This window comes from Amblyomma americanum, chromosome 1, assembly GCF_052857255.1.
Source record: "Amblyomma americanum isolate KBUSLIRL-KWMA chromosome 1, ASM5285725v1, whole genome shotgun sequence".
NCBI classification, from domain to species: domain Eukaryota; kingdom Metazoa; phylum Arthropoda; class Arachnida; order Ixodida; family Ixodidae; genus Amblyomma; species Amblyomma americanum.
In genome coordinates this window covers 465688894-465707530 of record NC_135497.1, presented here as the reverse complement: position 1 = coordinate 465707530, position 18637 = coordinate 465688894, and the positions used below count along the sequence as shown (strand labels likewise).

The window sequence follows — 18637 nt, the reverse complement described above, 5'->3', positions numbered from 1 at the left end:
AACTGTCGTGTTTGTGATGTTCCTGAAACAACTGAATACAACATATTATTTAGAAACACGCGATGATTTTCTGGGATATTCGGCAATAGACGTTGAAGAACCACGTTAACAGGAATTTTGACAACGTGCGTTATCTTACTGCATTACGCTCTGTTGATGAGTCCCTACACTTTCCTTTATTCTTTGACTTGATAGTCTGTGGGAAACGCGTATTATAGACCGCCATCATTTCGTCGAAACCACAACTTTGCACAGTGATTCAATACCTCAGAGACAGGTGTGATGAAACCAAGTGGAAACCGCACTTGCAACCCCCTCTTGATGGCCTGCTCAGCTTTGCCGCCCTTTAGTGTGCTGTGACGCGATTCGCGTTGTTACCTGGGCTCATCGGGCGTCGATACTTGTCCTTGCTCACACAACATATTTCACTGCATTAAACACCATGCGAGAGAAGACAAGGAAGGAGCGCCGCAGTCCTCTGAGCATTCTCCTCGTATGCTAGGTACAGCGGGGTTCGAGCCCCAGAGCCACCGTGTATTCACGGTTTTTCCAGTGGGCAGAAGCTTTCAATAGGCCAGGTGCTCGCCTTCTTTTGGGTGAAGTGTTTGGAAAAATAGGGCTCTTACACGATCTCGCGGAGCACGGTATACTTTAGCCATAGAGCGTTGGCCAAACTGCCGTTGACGGCGTTAAAAATCTAATCCTTATCACGAGAGCATTCTTGCACGCTAGTTGCAGGCTAGTCGCAGGCTATTTGCAGGCTAGTTGCAAGCCGTGATTTCTTTAGAGACGCTGTACGTTTTTATTTGCATGTCGGTATGTAGAAGAGCCGAGCTGGGTGATGGCGCCACTCGATGAACGCAGCACCATTGCCTGTACGAAAATGTGGCGGTGTGTGCGGAGTGGAGGCGTCTTATTCTCCGGTCAGGACCCGAATTCGTTTCGCATTGTTTGGGACCTCATACAACGAACACCACAGGAGTGCAACCTCCGCGTAGTCGTAAGGATTGAAACAACAAAAGGCAAAGCATGCGCGAGTTCTCACTCTCGGTCTAGGGCCAAACATTCCACGCCGGGCTCCAGCGAGATAACGTTCGCTGTCCGCTTCTCTTCCCTGAAAAGAAAGAAAAAAAAAAGATTCACGGACTGCCGGAGTCTCTCACATTGTCCATTTTTTTTCGAGCTATCAAAAAATTTTTTTTCTGCACGGGTTTTTTTATTTCCTCTTGGCTCAGGTGAAAGCACTTAGCCACCACTTTTCACCTAGTTATTATTCGTAGCGCTGAAAGCCAGAAGAAATAGCGAGCATTTTCATTGGACATTACGTGCTGTAACCGTATATAAGCAGATCTCGTTTTGCAAACTGAGGAATCAAAATGCGGTTTCAGCAATTTTACATCCCGTAATGGTTGTTTTAGTGCGATCTCTTCCTCGCATAGGCAGACTTCCCGTTCCGGATGTGCACCCGGCGATAGATAGACGTATACGCCTCACAGGTTAACGCGTATTGGACGACCTATTGCCGGGTGCACTTCCGGAATGGGAAGTCTGGCCACGTGAAGAAGAGAGCACGCTAGAACAACTACTACAGGCCCCGAAAAGACTGAAATCGTAACGAAATAATATCTCAGATTCTATAAGCGATGGCTCGCTGTAGTACAGTGTCACAGTGGGTACTACGGTGCGACATATGTTGCTGTCAGTCACAGCAAAGAAGTCGATCTACCATTAACCATTTATTTCTGCGTTTGTGTCTGTCACCGGCTTAGAAAAATAGAGGGAGGCGGTAGGGGATGGATTACTGGCAACCGAATTCGATTATTTTAAAAACATAACACATAAGTGCCGCATAACTCACAGAAGTATAAAAAGCATGTATACAGTTCAGTCTGCTTAAAAAATTTTCCTTTGAGGCATTTCTGCGATCACGTCTTGTACTCTGTCATGGCCCCATGACTGCACCATGATGCACCTTAGATCACGTTAACATTCTCGAATCGAACTTTTGGATCTCGTCATGCTCAATGTGGATACCATGTTGCATCGAGATCGTAGTTAAATTGATTTCTCGCCGCGGTGCCCGCCATGTAACCCTCGCAACTGTTAGTGTTCCGTGGGGCAATGCTTGTACCCGCGGACGCACTCACCTGAGGAGAGCTTGCTCGCCGAAGTAGTCTCCTCGGCCCAGAATACGGATCTGCTCTTCCTGATTGGTACCTTCGATCTTCTGCGTGACCTTCACCTGTGATGCCAAGATGCCAGCAAAAGCTAAATCACTAATATCGAGAGCACTACATATCGGGTCAATAGATGGTCAAAGCGGGCGTATGGAACTATACTACTATAGGCTTTGAAGACGTATAGTCGACACCTTTCCTCTAATAGCTTTTATGTCGCTTTGCAGAGGTCGGGAATACCCGAGCATCTGGCGCTTGAGAACTTTAGGCCATGTAAATTAAAGTGGTCTGTCTTAAAAAATATAAGCTAAATTCTCTTTTCAGACATGCCACTGTTATTCGGTGCATAGTACGTGCACAAGCGCTCCAAACAAAGCTTTTATTTGCAACTGTAATGTTTTGCCACGTGGGAAGCTCGAATGTCGTGCTCGCTGTCAACTTTTGACGCCTCACCCAAATCGGTAGGCGAGTCACCGTTTATTCCAGTCATAGCGATTGAGAATAAATCTAAGGTTTGACGATATCTCGTGAGAGAAGAAGCATCAATTATCTGAAGAAAAAAGATTGGCTGTCACGCCACTATCTGCAGTCTCTCATTATCCAGACAACAGAAGAAAGCGTAAATCGCAATGGCGGTGATATTCCGCCTACGAATTCAAGATGCCTGGTTTGGGATTGTTAATGACTGAACAAGGCCTCTATCAGGGTTCCGGAAGGTCTAACACAGTTACCAACAACATGTGGACGGATATCCTCTTTCTTTTGAAATTAATCACAGTGATAAGCAGCGTCCGGCCTCACGAAGGCCAAAACCGACGGCACTGAAACAGTGAGCGATGCCCAGCAGAACGGCCACTTCAATTCATACTTTAAGATGAGGCTTATTAACACAAACTCTAGCGCATTGCACCTGCACTTATTCTGTGATTTACAAAATTTAATGACGTTTATTACGCACGTAACCAAAGGTTTCATGAGGCGTGCGATATTTATGAGGTACCAAGAGTCCATTGATTTTCTTAGCCTCCGGCTGATAAAGTGACTGCGTTTTGGTAGGCGTTACTAAGAGGAGAAACAACGCCGCATCGTAGCACCAACGATTAACCCCGCTCATGACATGTATCGAAGCACGAGAAGTTCAAGGATTTTTTTTCTCAGTCGACAATACAGTTTGCAGGGATCGCGGACACGTCCACACTGAAGAATTGCTTTCCTACGTTTGTTACTCCGCAAGAGTTTTATCACTTCTCACTTTTTCTGTACGCTTGTGTTCTTGGCCGTGCACACAATCAGTGGCAATCAATTCCTGTAGAAGAAAAGTCCAGGAAGTCAAAACAGTCACGAGAGAGAGCCCACTATAGTAAAATTTTGGTGCGTGCGTAGCACCGCGCAGCCTCCGCGTATTGTCGAAACTACGAGGAAGTTGCGATTGGCTCTGAGGCGTGGTTGGCTCGTGAGGCGCGATATACCTGGCTCTGAGGTTAAAAAGACCGGCCTCATCCATGGATTCTCCCCTGCGCCTACCTGAACGGCTCTCCTTGGGTCGTGACACTGGTGAAGGTCCGATCGATGCTCCCGTCCCCTGCCGACGAATCGACGCGCCCGCCTCTCGTGACCACCCCTGTTCATCGTGCAAGCCGGAGGCTCCAAGTCTTGTCCCCCGGGGTCTTTCCTCTTGAAGGAGAGCCCCTGCCTTCCACTCCACTTACGACAACGCCACAGTGCGCCATGAATGCGGCCGTCCCTACCGCCTGCACCTGATATCTCAGCCCTGAGACCCAACTGACCCCTAAGCCCTTTCACAGCGACCAGTTCGAGGATGCCGAGGACTGGCTGGCTCACACGAAGGGGTAGCAACATTCAACAGCTGGAGCGACGCTGCGAAAATGAGGAGCGTGTACTTAGCCTTGAAGAAGCTGACCGGACGTGATATGAGAATCGCGAGACCACACTGTCTACGTGCCGGCCTTCCAACGCAAACTAACTAAAAATAAAAATTGTGGTGACATAGGTCTGTTTGTCCATGATGTACTTAGCGAAAGCGCGGTGACTTCTGGATCGGAAGAGTTTATATGAAACTCGTGCATTTACTAGATGCGCCTTTAATCATGAATCAGCCAGGAGCCGTCTTGGCGGAGTGGTAGCGCCTCCGTCTCAAACACGAAAGGCCCTACTTCGGTTCCCAGCCTCGACACGTTTTTTGTTTCATTCAGTGAGTGTGCGAGGTTTTCAGTGGCTCCCATATAAGCCACCATCGAATACGTTGGTTGGTGGTTAAGCGCGTAGGGGCGGGTAATGGTAAGGGAGGGTAAGGGCGGCTCCGCGGCGAGGCGCCTGGTGTGACGTCATGCCAGATGGCGCGGCGGGCGCGCGGCGTCTGCGCAGCTGCAGCGGTTGCTAGGCAACGGCTTAATGTCTGTCTCTGTGCCTCCTCGGAGCACCCCCACAGCGCAATCGCCAATTTGTGGCCAGTGTAGCTTTCGCTACAATACATCCGAAAGCGTATGGTGGCGGAGCGCCTGCAGGGCCTAGTGGTGGATCCCCGTTTCCCAAGCGCGCTTGGTGCGAGGGCATATGGGTGCGGGGGAAAAGCTCGCTTGCTTTCAGGCGGGCGACGGAAAAAGAGTCAAGCTGATTGTGCTATAGTGAGTGCGGCGTTCGTGCTACTACTTCTTTCCCGGCGCCTTAGCAGGGGCGCTTGCATTGATTAAAAGCGCAGAGTCACCTTCGGAAAATGCTCCGAAGCCTGGGCCCGCGGTGCAAGCAGCAGAGCTTTCGGGGCACTCGAAGATAAGCCATGGCAACTTCGCGCTAGCGCGGACTGTGCGTTAAGAAACTGCAATGGCCGAAGAGATTTCGCCCTGCTTCGACAGTAAAAAAAAACTAACATAAAAAGGCCTGAACCTCGCAAAGCGCCTTGCAGCAAGCCTTGCCCTGTGTTCGATTTCTTCCAGGCTCCTTTTATGTGTCTGTTGCTAGTCGTTTCGTGAGCCTTTCATTTACATCCTTAGCTTACTCAGCTGCGCGCCTAGGGCGCCGCAGTGGCTCAGTTTTTATGGCGCTCTCTTGCTGACCCGAAAAACGCAGGTTTTCGATGGAGGCCAGATTGTAGGAGCCCATGTGCTGTGCGATTTCAGTGCACGTTAAAGAATCGCAGGTGGTCGAAATTATCCGGAGCCCTCTGCTACGGCGTTCCTAAAAGCCTGAGTCGCTTTGGGACTTTAAATCCCATAAAGCCAACAACGAATTCACTATCGGATAAAAGAAGCCAGAAACTGGTAGAAGTCAGATCTTAGCAACGTGTTACGCGAGCAACTGGGAGTATCGCTTTTAGGAAACAACTTACCAGAAGATCAAAGCAATGATGATGGTCTCAAAATTACTTCTTATATGGCGCGGTAAAGCACGGCGGCCTTCATGACAATTTCAGCTTGTTTCAATAAGCCGATATGTCTTTCGGACATTACCAAAACATCCTAAAACTTAGACAGAAAAGTTTATGGTGTGAAGCTCAAGCATCCATTTCTATGAAACAGATACACTTAAATTCTCTACGCCGCCTGCTATAGTGCAGAGTATCCATGAAGCGCGCCGTGAAACAAACGCGTGTAAAAAGATTGCGTGGTATATGTTCAGCGCAGGCCTGCTTCTTTTGTAATCGTTTGAGAGAATTCAGCTTTGATGCAGTAATGGCGCAAGCGTTCTCACCCTGTGGTAATGGCATGCGGCCACTGGTTGCAGGATATATGATAGTAAGGAGTTTCACGGTTATGCGTTTCATCGAGGTATCGGTACTAACCTTTTGTTTTGCAACGAATCAAGACTCTCAGCAGAGTAGTTTCTTAGGGTTGCTGCTTGAAGCTAAGGTTCACGAAAAGACTAGCAAGAAGCACACAAGGAATCTGAAAGAAATTGGGAACAGCACATGACTTGTCTGGCTCTATGCGGACTTGAGCCGTTTTCTTGTTCGTTTTCTTCACTGGCGAAGCACGCGCGAAATCTGTTCGGTGACTGCAGTTTCTTAACACATATTCCGCGCTAGCACGAAGAAGTTACCACGGCTTACCTTAGAGTGCCCCCGACAGCTTTTGAGCTAGCACCGCGGGCCCCCACTTCAGAGCGGCTTCCGAAGGCGACGCTACGTTTTGCATCGATGAAAGCGCCCCCGCTCAGGCGTCCGGAAATAAGTAATAACACGAACGCCGCACCAAGGCCGGGCTCGAGTAGCGGCTGCGGCGCACGCGCTCTCACCTCGAGACCGGCCGTGGCCGCACTTACTATAGCGCATCTAGCGCGGCTCTGTCTCCCTCGCCTGCATGAGAGAAAGAGTGCCTTTTACCCTCACCTTCTATATCCTCTCACCAAGCGCGCTGGGTAGACGGGGACGCCTCCACTGGGCACTGCAGCCGCTCCGCCACCATGCGCTGTGGGCTGTATATTTTTGATGGGGGCTGTACGCCAACAGTGAGCGCCAGGAATGTCCGGAACATGCCCTGAGCTCTCGCGTCCAACTCTCGAACGAGGGTGTAGCAATATAGGTCGAGGATGTGACGCTTCTTTGCCATCGCGCCGACCTGGCCATAAAAGAAGAAAAAGTTCTGGCGCCTGACGCGCGGCGTCAGGCAAGCTCTTTTCCGGCCTCGTACGGAACCCGCCAGACATCGTCGCGAAGTTTCTGGCTAACGCTGCGCATATGGAGAAATTTCTGCAGCAGAGTTCCAGTCAGTGCGCCGGGCAACTGCGTCCAGTGTCCACATTGTCCACGTTGGACCGGGTCGACTACGATCCTGAGAAAAATCCGAGCTCCCTTAGAGAACTCATCCGAACCGTGTTCCGTGAGGAGCTACAGCAGCTCCAAGCATTGTTTGCCTATGGCATCGATTGTCTGACTAGCGTCATTCGTGACCAAGTTCAGCACGCACTCGGGGCACCGGTCGCAGCGGGCATTCCAGCGCCGCAACTGACACCCATCAAGTCCGTGACGTATGCGGACGTCGTAGGCTGCCCAGTCCCATTTCTTGGCCCCTCGCCTTAGACTCCTCCAGTGGTCGCGGTGCAAGTTCCCCATCCGCTTCTTTACTTGGCGGATCGGCACCAGGCCCACGAAAGATTGATTGATCTCTCTGCTACCACTGTGGCGAGGCAGGTGATCTCTGCCGGCGATACCCTTATCGCCAACTGGGACTGCGAGGATTTTCCCCCCTCAGCCCTCGTCCAGGACATGGTGAGCAGCCTGAGGACATCGCTGCCTACGTCACCCGGCAGCGTAGTCGCCCGCCTTCGCCACGCCACTGGGTCACGCTATGCCACAGCACAACGTGTTCCTCGAACCCTCGTCGGGAAATCTAGATCCGACTACCTATGGAGGCGAGGCCACTTAACGCTGATTCGCCGAAATGCTTCCATCGCCGCACCGATCGAGTCGCCGCGACTTGGAACGCCCAACTGCTATAATCATTCTGCCTCCGGAGTGGGGTGCTTTAGAAGAACAGCTCTAGTTCCAGTCCGGAACCTTACCTGCTTGTAATACCGTCTGATCTATGGCACGAAGTCCTTCTTGCCTGCCACGACGAACAAACTTCCAGCCACCTTGGTTTAACTCGCACCCTATTCCGAGTCCAGCATAGCTATAACTGGCCACAGCTTACTTCAAGTGTCAAGCGTTACGTCAGGACATGCTGGCAATGACAGCGGCGAAAAAAACCCGCACTGAAGCCTCCCGGCATGGTGCAGTGCATCGAGCCATCCCAAAAAACCATTCGATAAAACCGGCATAGACCTTCTGGGGCAATTTCCTCTCTCGTCAACCGGCCGCAAGTGGATCGTAGTTGCCACAGAACCAAAGCGCTTGCGCGAGGTACTACCGACGAAGTTGCTGACTTTATGCACGACATTGTGCTTAGACACGGCGCCCCGTCGATTATCACTACTGACCGAGGCAAGGCATTTACAGCTTGCTCATACGGGACATCTTAACTCTTATTCACAAATACCAACTAAAAGCCATAGCGTCTCATCCACAAACATATGGCCTAACGGAACAGCTCAACAAACATTGGTGGATATGATCTCGATGCACTCCGACGTCCAGCATAAAATGTGGGACGAGAACTTTTCTTACGTCCCCTTCGCGTACAATACCGCGAGTCAAAAAACCAAAACGTTTACCCCTTTCCGTCTCGTCTATGACAGGGAAGTCCACATGGTGTTGGACGCGATGCTCTAATGCGAGAATTTAACGGTCCCCCCTGACGCAGGCCACTTTGTGAAACAAACAGATCAAGGCCGTCAGCTGGCCCGCTTACGCATTAAGGACGAGCAATCCGCCAATGCCCGACACTTCAGCCTTCGGCACAGGGACGTGCACTACGAACCAAGCGAACAGGTGAGGGTGTGGATACTGGCGCGCCGCAAGGGAGTGTGCGGAAAGCTCCTTCAGAGGTATTGCGGTCCGAACAAAGTCTTCAGCCGCGTCACGTACGAAGTTGTTCCTGATGGAACTGTCACCGTTAGCCCTCGGCTTCAGCGGCATAAAATCGTGTATGGGGATTGCTTAAGGGTCGCTGTACGATCGTTTTTGAGCCCCACGCGGACGCGTCCTTGCGACAGTGCACTAACCGAGCAATGATCATAGATTGGACTAGGATAAACAAATCAATAAGTGAAATTAAGCTCTCTTCTCCACCGCGCAAAAACAGTATCAGCCCAGAATTTTTGAAAAACAGTGAAGCGTATTCTTCGATATTGTTGTCAAAACTTTTTTTCGCAGTCCTTGGAATGTGGCGAACTTCCGAACTACTGGAAAGAGGGGAAGGTGGTTCCTATTTTCAAGTCAGGTGATGTTAATTCCTCTAGCAATTACAGACCCATCTCATTAACAAGAAGTCTTTGTAAACTAGCGCAGCATGTTATTTACAGGCACATTATAACTTCCCTTGGACCAAACCCGTTTCTCAGTGTTCAACAGCACGGTTTCCGAAAGCACTATTCTTGTGAAACTCAGCTCCTCAACTTCACAAACGACTTGCTTTCCGCCCTTGGCACGTCGCTCCGTATTAACTGCATTTTAATTGATTTCGCCAAGGTTTTTGATGTCGTTGGCAACAGACTACAAATTCTGAAACTAAGTAAGCTTAACCTTGATCCTAACGTTTTAAGTTAGATTGAATGCTTCTTGCCTAACCGCACATATTTTTTAACTGCTAACTGCCATAACTCTGATTCTTGCAGTGTGGGCTGCGGTGTTCCACAGGGATCAGTGCTGGGACCACTGCTATTTCTTATCTGTATTAGCGACTTGCCTATTAGCATATCTTCCTTCATAAAACTTTTTGCTGATAATTGCGCTGTTTACCACCAAATTACAAGCTCTGCTGACAGCCTTTCCTTCCAATCGGACGTTAATCAAATTTCTACTTGGTGTAACACTTGGCTAATGCAGCTTAACGTTACTAAGCCCAAGTTCATTAGAATTTCCCGTCATTCATCTAATGAGATTTGTTGTGATTATTCACTTAATTATACTTCGATACCACAGGTTTCATCTTACAAATGCCTTGGTGCTCAAATCTGCAGTAACCCTTCCTGGCACGCCCACATCGACATCGCAAATTGTACACTTGATTACATAGGTCGAAATTTATCTATGGCGCCCACTAACTTGAACTTACAGTTTACAAAAGACTAGTCAGACCAAAGCTATATATGCATCACCAGTATGGACGTTCACCTTACCTCACTAATTCTGAAGATATAATCCATCCAAAACCGGGCTGCGCGTTTCATTTTTTCTAACAATAACCTTTGTCCGTAAAGCCTCGGCCACTGATTTATTTTCTTCCCTAGAAATGATTCCTAAAAACAACTCTTGGTGCTTCTGTGTAGCACCATCTTTTCGGGCTAACCTGAGCTACTTATATTAATTGCTGCGGCAGTTGATAGATGGAACTACATGTAGAAAAATACGTTGTCACTGTGACTGAATGTGGAGAGATGGACGTCCACTTCGAACACCGTGTAAACATAAAGTTCTATGTGAAGGTTGACAGCCACACAGACGTATGAGCTCCTTCGTGACGCTTACGGCAACGAGACATTATCGCAGGCGCGGATTTTCGAGTGGCACAAGAGGGTCGTTTCGGGGAGAAAGTCGGTGGAAGACGACACAAGGCAGGGGCGTACATCAACCTCACGGAATGAAAACAACGTGGCTCGGATCAGGGAAATCGTACAGCAAGGCCGCACCATTACGGTCCGCATGCTATCAGATGCTGTCGACATTAGTAAGACACCATGCTACCAAATTTTGCTTGAGAACTTGGGGAAACGAAAGATGAATGCCAGACTTGTGCCGCACTCTCTCACATAGAACCAGAATGACACGCAGACATCAGCAAGCGCTTATTTTCTCTCCGAGGCAGAGAAGGATGCTGTATTCGTCGACAGCATTATTGCTGAAGACGAAACATGGTGTTTTTTGAAAATGACCTTTAAAAATAGCGGCAGAGCGCCGATTGGCGGCCCACAAGCTCTCCGGCGTCGAGAGGGGTGCGGCGACAGAAGACGAAAACAAAGACGATGCTGATAGTTTTTTTTCGACGCCAGAGGTGTCACACACCACGAGTGGGTCCCACAAGGGCAGACAGTGAATCAGGAGTTTTATATCCGCGTGCTCCAGCACATGCGTGATGCACTGTGACGCCGTAGCCCTGACTTATGGGCATCTGGACAATGGAGCCTTCTGCACAATGACGAAAAGCCGCACACTGCTCTCAGCGTAACAAAATTTCTCGCCAAGCACAGCATTACTGTACCTCCCCATCCGCCATACTCGCCTAACCTCTCCCCATGCCATTTTTTCCTGTGTGCTCATGTGAAGCGAACCCTAAATGTTCCCTGAATGGGGAGCGTGGAGGCCATTAAAGACGCCACGACAAAGGAGCTGGCAGCCCTAACAAGAGAAGCGTTTTCCATCTGTTTCCAAACGTCAAGACGCGTTGGAAGCTTTGTATAGACTTTGTATTTCGAAGGTCTGCTGCACAAATGATTTCAATGTTAAACGCATTTTTTAATGAACTAAGAATCGGAACTTTACGAAGAAAGGTTGTATGATCTAACAACCAATGTAACTGCAATGAAGTCTAATCTATTCCTGATATTTCCATTCGTTGAAGAATTGCAAGCTTATGCCTGTTTCACAAAATATATCAATATAACCCTCATCTCAGATACTCGCTACTTGTGCCGCCTTCATATATATTTCTTCCCGCAGCAACTCTCAGTTCAAGGTTGAAGTGCCAAGCCCAGTCGCACCAACTTTCATTTCGCCTCTTTCATCCCCAAGACAGCCAAGGAATGGAACCACCTTCAAGTTTCCATCGCATCCATTACAAACTCCGAGTTATTTAAGAATGTTGACAGTGATTATATAATCTAATTCTGCTGAACTGATATTGTTCTTGGATATTTTTTGCTACTACTCACTCCTCTCTGTAATGCTTCAGCCATGAGAATAAATAAATAAATAAAATAATAAATAAATAAATTGGGCGCACCACGTTGGCCAACTTCAACTTTCGGACGCATGACCGGATGGTCACATCACAGCTATTGGCAGCTGTCCTGTGACGTGCCAGGCCCCGCCTCAATTTTACGTGCGCAATATAGCCGCCCGCGAAGCGGAGTGAGAAACCAGGCTGAGTAGGTGGTAGCAACTCCTAGAAACATATACTATTGGCAGCATTTAACTGCTAGGAGTGTTGTCAGCGACTTCGAACTTCGCCGTATGCAGCAGCGGCGAGCGCCAGTTTCAACCAAGGTGGTTTGTCGCCGCCTGCACTGAGTTCAATGACCGGCCTTCAAACCTCCGCTGTCTACGTAGGCAAGACGTACCAGTGGCGGTGTCGCAGAGTGTTTATTTGGAGCCGTTTGTGAATGTTGCAAGTGTTCTATATTCGCGCGAGGATACTCACGAACAGCAGCCAGAAGCAGCTTCCCAGGGTAAATTTCCTGTGTAGACAACAAGCTTCACAGCGCATTGACAAGTGTCAGTGCAGAGGAAGTGATTGCGGTCGGAACGAGGGCTTGGCGACAGTCATTGGTATCGCCTGCAAGTATAATTACGTTTGAAAAGCTCACTACGCGCGCATTGTTTTCCGAATGCTGAAATGAACTTCGAGCTGTACAGCTGATCGTAGTACGTGTGCACGCGTGTGTACTGTTTGAGAAGTGCTGTAAGTGCGACGTGACGAAATGAACTTCGAGCTCTAAAGCTAGGTGCATTCGTTGCGGCAGTTGCAGTGGCTGCGAGCAGAAGCCGTTCTTTCTGCGACGTATGCATCACTGATATTGATCATGTTTCGTGTGTACTGTGTTAGAGAACCGTCGCGAGTGCGACGTGACCATTTTGAAAACTGCGTTTTGCTTACGCGAAACGACCTCGGCTGCACGGCCGTTGAACTGTTTTCTGTCGGCACTGCAGAAGCGTCGCCACTATTCTATGCCATTGTGCTCCATACAGTGTATTTTTCGGCTCTAAGTGCCTGAATTACGATTGTGTGCCTGCTGGTGTGTAGTATATGTCAAACCATCGGCGTGCATGGCACCTGTGACTGCTGGGTAATTTTTTTTATTTTCTTCTGGGTATGCGGACATATATCTGCAATACATATTGCCGCGAATCATTGCAGTGTTTATTCCTTCTTGAGATCTGCCCCCACGCCACTTTATCTCTTGTTTGCGACGCAAGACGCGACTAGATTTATCTCGATTGATCGCAGCCAGGCAGAGCTGATTATACGTTGTTCCGGAATGTTCTTGTAACGCTGCACGCTTTATCTCGAAAGTTCGCTATCGGCTTTAAATTGAGCACGGCCCACAGCGGCGGGGGTTCTGTTCGACGACCGCCGAGCACGCTTGTCGCTTCGCGGCCGCCGAGTGATTCAGTCCATTGCGGGCGCAAGTTAGCCCAATAAACAGTTTTCTTTTAGAAGACCTTTTGTCCGTCTTCATCGCTCTTTCGACTGCCGTCACCACTACGTGATATCTGGTTTGGTTTAGTTTAGGGGGTTTAACGTCCCAAAGCGACTCAGGCTATGAGAAAAGCCTTAGTGAAGGCCTCCGGAAATTCTGACTTCCTAGGGTTCTTTAACGTTCACTGACATCGCACAGTACACGGGCGTCTAGAATTTCACCTCCATCTAAAATCGACCGCCACGGGCGGGATCAAACCCGCGTCTTTCGGGCCAGCAGCCGAGCGCCATAACCACTCAGCCACCGCTACGTAATATCTGGCTGAGGTGCGGAGTATCGCCATCAGGGCAATGCACTGCGCGAGTGACTGTCAAAGGACATACCTATCCTGCGTCCTATGTTGTGCTACCGCAATTCTTCCGCGAAGTGATCTTGGGAATGGGTTTCCTTAATGAGCATCAGGCAATCATCGACCTGCGATCCAAGCTGATCACGCTTTCTACGGACGAGGTCATCTCTTCGATGAAATCTCTGTAAAATCACGTTGTTCTGAGTGTCCTGCAGGAAGAAAAGAACGTCCCACCCCGATCAAGCGTTATCGTGACCGTAGGCGCCACGAAAGCCATTAACGCTGAAACAATCGTCGATGGGAACATGCAGTTGCTTCTAGTCCAAGGAATCAGCATCGCAAAAGCACATTTCCGCAATGGCCAGGCCGAAGTATGGCTGACTAACCCCAGAGAGGAATACCGGCACATTAACAGAGGAATGACGATTGCTTTCTTCAACGAAATATCCGACGCACAAGACTCCTTCGCCCTCTCCGAACCATCCGCAGAAGATTCGCCTGACCAAGAGAACACGCCTACTTTCGACATCAACCCAGCCCTGCCATGGAACAGACAAGACCAGATCCGCTTTCTGCTTCGAAGCTACAGCAAGCGTTTTTCGTCATCAGCGAAGTTCCGACAAACGCCGATTGCCAAGCATCGCATTGTAACCGACCAGCACGCCCGACCTCTCAGCCAAAGCCCCTACCGTTTGTTGCCGCGAGAATGACAAGGCATCCGAATAAAGCGGAAGAAACGCTTCGCGACAACGTCATCGAGTCATAAAACAGCCCATGAGCGGCACCGGTTGTTCTGCACAACATAACAAAGAACGACGTCTACCCCCTCCCCCGCATCGATGAAACACTGGACCAGCTCTGCAATGCCAAGTATTTCTCATCGATGGACCTCAGGAGCGGCTACCCGAAAAATGAGGTCGGTGAAAGCGATCGCGAGAAAACATCATTCATCACTTTAGATGGGATTTTCGAGTTCAATTGATGCCATTTGGCCTCTGTCCAGCACCAGCGACGTTTCAGCCAGTAATGGATACAGTGATGGCAGGCCTGAAGTGGCAAATTTGTCTGGTATATTTAGATGACATCGTTGTCTTCGCCTCGAACTTCGAAAAGCACGTCACAAGACTTCCGACAGTACTAGACGCCATCAAGTCGTCTCGCCTAACCATGAAAACAGAGAAGTGCCACTTTGCCTATGAAGAGCTGCTGCTTCTAGGCCACATCGTTAGCAAGGACGGAGTACGACCAGACTCGCAGAAAACAGCAATTATTGAACATTTTCCACGGCCGGCCGATAAGAAAGCAGTGCGCCGATTCCTTGGACTCTGCGCATATTACTTACGATTTGTGAAAAACTTATCGCGCATCGCCGAGCCCCTGACAAAACTGGCGAAGGCAGACGTGCCATTTAAATGTGAAGCCCCGCAAGCAGAAGCTTTCAAAGAACATCAGCATCGTTTACAGTCCCCACTGATCCTCACGAATTTTGATGAAACTGCTGATTCTGAAGTTCATACCGACGCAATCAGCGTGGGCCTAGGCGCCGTTCTCGTTCAAAAAAGGGACGGGCCGGAGAAAGTCGTTGCATACGCTGGCCGTTCCCTTTCCAAGGCCGAGCATGACTATTCTGCCCCTACCTATGCGGACAACAGTTCAAGGTGGTCAGCGATCACCACGCGCTGTGGTGGCTTGCCAATTTGATGGACCCCTCTGGCCGCCTCGCTTGATGGAGTCTGTGCCTCCAGGAGTTTGACGTCACCGTAGTTTACAAGTCCGGACGGAAACACTTTGACGACGATTGCCTCTCACGAGCCCCTGTAGAAGAGCCGCCGCCGGACGACGATGAGGACGCCTTCCTGGGACCCAGCAGCTCCAGCTCTTTTGCCCAGCAGCAACGGTCGGACCGCGACCTAAAACGCCTCATCTATTACTTGGAAGGCAAAGTTTATCAACCGCTCGCCTCATTCAAGCCAGGACTTTCTTCCTTCTGTGTACAGAAAGATGTCCTCACGAAGAATAACTTTGCAGCGAACAAAACAGCCTACCTTCTTGTTGCACCTGCTTATCTCCGCGAAGCTCTCGCACGCTTCATACGACGAGCCGACAGCTGGACATCTCGGGTTTACTCCCACCCTCCGCCGCATTCAAGACAAGTATAACTGGCCCCGACTGTCTGCCGTTGTCACACATTATGTGAAAACCTGCAGAGATTATCAGCAACGAAAGGCAACTCCCATCCGACCAGCAGGATTTCTGAACCCCATTGAACCCCCCAAGGCTCTTTCAGAAGATCGGCATGGACTTGCTTTGTCCTTTCTCAAAGTCCACGTCTGGAAATAAATGGATCATCATTGCGGCCGACTACCTGACCGCTACGCAGGGAAAAAGCCCTACCCTAAGTCGCCAGCTAAGTTGCTCCACGGGCGTCAGCCAAGGACAAGACTCAATACAGTGGGTTTGCCGACAAGAGAGGGCGTCCATGCCGGTTCGAATAAAAATGTTCCTGCTAGGGTTAAGGCGAAGCAGACGTATGCAAAACAGTATACGGACAGGAGGCGAGGTGCGAAAAGACCAGCCTTTAGTGTAGGGGCTTCGTTCGTGTACGCAAGCCAGCAGGCGGTGGGAAAGCGTCGGTAAACTACATGGGACCTTTCAAGATTGTCGGCAGAAAAGGCAAAAATAGCTTTTTGATGAGCGACGGTCGTTGCTGGAACGCGTCTAAACTAGTTCGGGTTCCCTGCAATCAATCGCAGACAATAGAACGATGGGCATGGGAATTGCCTCATGACTACTAGGGTACCGCTGGGCCTGAAAGCCGCGCAGACGCTGAACAGGGTGAACTGTTGCGATCGCCGGAAACAAGGGCTGAAGTTAATGAAGAAGTGGTTGCTCCTTTAGAGGATTCGGTGGAGCAGCCTTTGCGTCGCAGCACTAGGGTACGCCGACCTGTCGAAAGATTTGGGTTTTCTTTACCTGAACAATAAGTGTTTAGTTCGTGTTATTTTGGTTGTTGCAAATTACTATGTTGTATTTTCAAGCAGGAGGCGATGTTGTATCCTTCTTTCTTGTTTCAGTTTCGTTTCTTTCAGTGTACATATCGTCATCGTCATTCAATATGATTTCCTATATAAGTGGCTTTACTGTGACGAATAAAGGAGGGTTTTTTGCATACTGCGCTTGCGTGGTCCAGTGTCATGCGTCTGGTCTGAACCAGACACCACATATTGGCGACGAGGGTCAGTATCGGAGCCATGCCGCTCGGGTGTTTCCCAGCACCGCCCCCTTTCTTGCCTGCACCCGGTGACCCGGCTGTGCCTTGGCAGCAGTAGAAACGCGTATTCCTGAATTTCCTGGAGGCCATTGGCGGCGATGAACTGAAGCCGAAGCGTTGCAAGGCAATTCTGCTAAACTCGCTCGGGGTTGAAGGCCAGCAAATATTCTACAGCATCCTTGCACAAGGAGCAGACGTGACCGCGGACGCCAAGGCCGAGCACAAGGTGGACCAGTTCAAGGACGCGCTTGCTGCACTGGATGCGCATTTCGCGAGCGCTACGAATGATTTGGTGAAGCGGCGCCAGTTTCGCCAAAGACAACTGCCTGGTGAGACATTTCAAGCATTTACAGTCTTCGGGACCTTGCGTCTACTTGCAATTTTGGCAGTGCTACCGATAGCATGATTCGAAACCAATTACTGGAAGGCACTTCGTCAAGAACAACCCGTGAACGCATGCTTTATGAAGGATCTTCGCTTACACTGCAGCGTGCTGTTGACATCGGGAAGCAAATTGAGCAAATACAACCAGAGCTCGGGGAATTCGCGCATAGCACTGTGAACAAGCATCAAGATGTGCGAAAAAGCGCGGACTATGAGCCAGGAAGTTGCTACAGGTGCGGCCCGTCATCGCATATGGTTAACTCGACTGCATGTCCGGCGAGGAACAAGCGTTGCCACTGTTGTGGAAACATTGGTCACTTTTCAAGCATGTGCAAATGGAAGAAAAAGAAATATGCCGTTCGAAAGCCCGAGAAGGCCAACGCCGTCACGGTACTTCAAATCGGTGACCGTAATGCGTCGGCGAAAGATATTCGAGCTAATATTTCTATCGGGAAGATAAGATTGTCGTTGATTGTCGACACAGGCGCCACGGTTTCTTTGTTCAGTGAAGAGCGCTACCACAAATATCTAGCCAACACGTACTCATTGCGACCGCCGACTGCCAATTTGTGTAACTATTCCCGATAACAAATTAAGTTAAGCGGTTGCTTTCTTGCTGACGTATCTTACAAGGGAAACAGAGCCAGTGTGCTTTTTCATGTCACAACCAAAGGCACTTCGCTGCTGGGGCTTGGACCCGCTCGGAGCCTGGGAATCACTATCAACAGCTCAACGTTGAATTGCTGCCAGGTGCCATGCCCTGATTCACTGCCTTCAGAATTCACGCACCAGTTTGCGCACTTGTTCATGGAACAGTTAGGGCATGTGAAAGGCTTTGTTCACCATGTTAAATGCCGTTCATCTGTGAAACCAGTCGTTGCGAAACTCCGACGCCTGCCGCTCACGCTACGGCAACAGGTATCGGTAGAGATACAACGTCTGCTGGCCGAAGATATAATTGAACCTGTCGGCGCATCGGAGTGGATTTCACCGATCGTCGTCGTGAGGAAGAAGGACGGTCCAATTAGGTTGTGTGTGGACCTACAAGAAGTGAACAAGGCAGTAATTGCCGATGCTTTTCCTCTTCCGCATACAGAGTAACTACTTCATGAACTAGCTGGAGGAACGTGCTTCTCAAAGCTCGACTTCGCGTCGGCATACCACCAGCTAGAACTGACTCCGGAAAGTCTGATTAACCGCCTTTATCACACACGAAGGATTGTTTCGTTTTAAGAGAGTGTGTTTTGCCTTGCATCTGCCCCTTCAGCCTTTCAGAGAATGATGCAGAATATTTTGAAAGATTGTAAAGGCGTACTTTGTTACATTGATGATGTGATTGTGTGGGGCAAGACACGTTAGGAGCACCACAAGAATCTACACCAGGTGCTAAAACACATTGGTGATTCAGATTTGAAGCTCAACCAGAAATGCACATTTGCTGTTTCAGACCTATCCGTTTCAGGGCATACGTGAGCTCAAAAGGGC

The 18637-nt window shown here is 49.5% G+C and overlaps 1 protein-coding gene across 1 annotated transcript in view; it reads right to left on the bottom strand.

Annotated features, from left to right (window-relative positions):
- LOC144116041 (cGMP-dependent protein kinase, isozyme 1-like) overlaps window positions 1-18637 on the bottom strand; it is an 827405-nt gene that overhangs the window by 79634 nt on the left and 729134 nt on the right. The window contains exons 8-9 of the mRNA XM_077650707.1: window positions 2148-2242; window positions 1046-1114 (exon numbers count right to left, since the gene is read on the bottom strand). Of these exons, the coding sequence (XP_077506833.1) occupies window positions 1046-1114; window positions 2148-2242 (164 nt within the window). The remainder of the gene's footprint in view (window positions 1-1045; window positions 1115-2147; window positions 2243-18637) is intronic.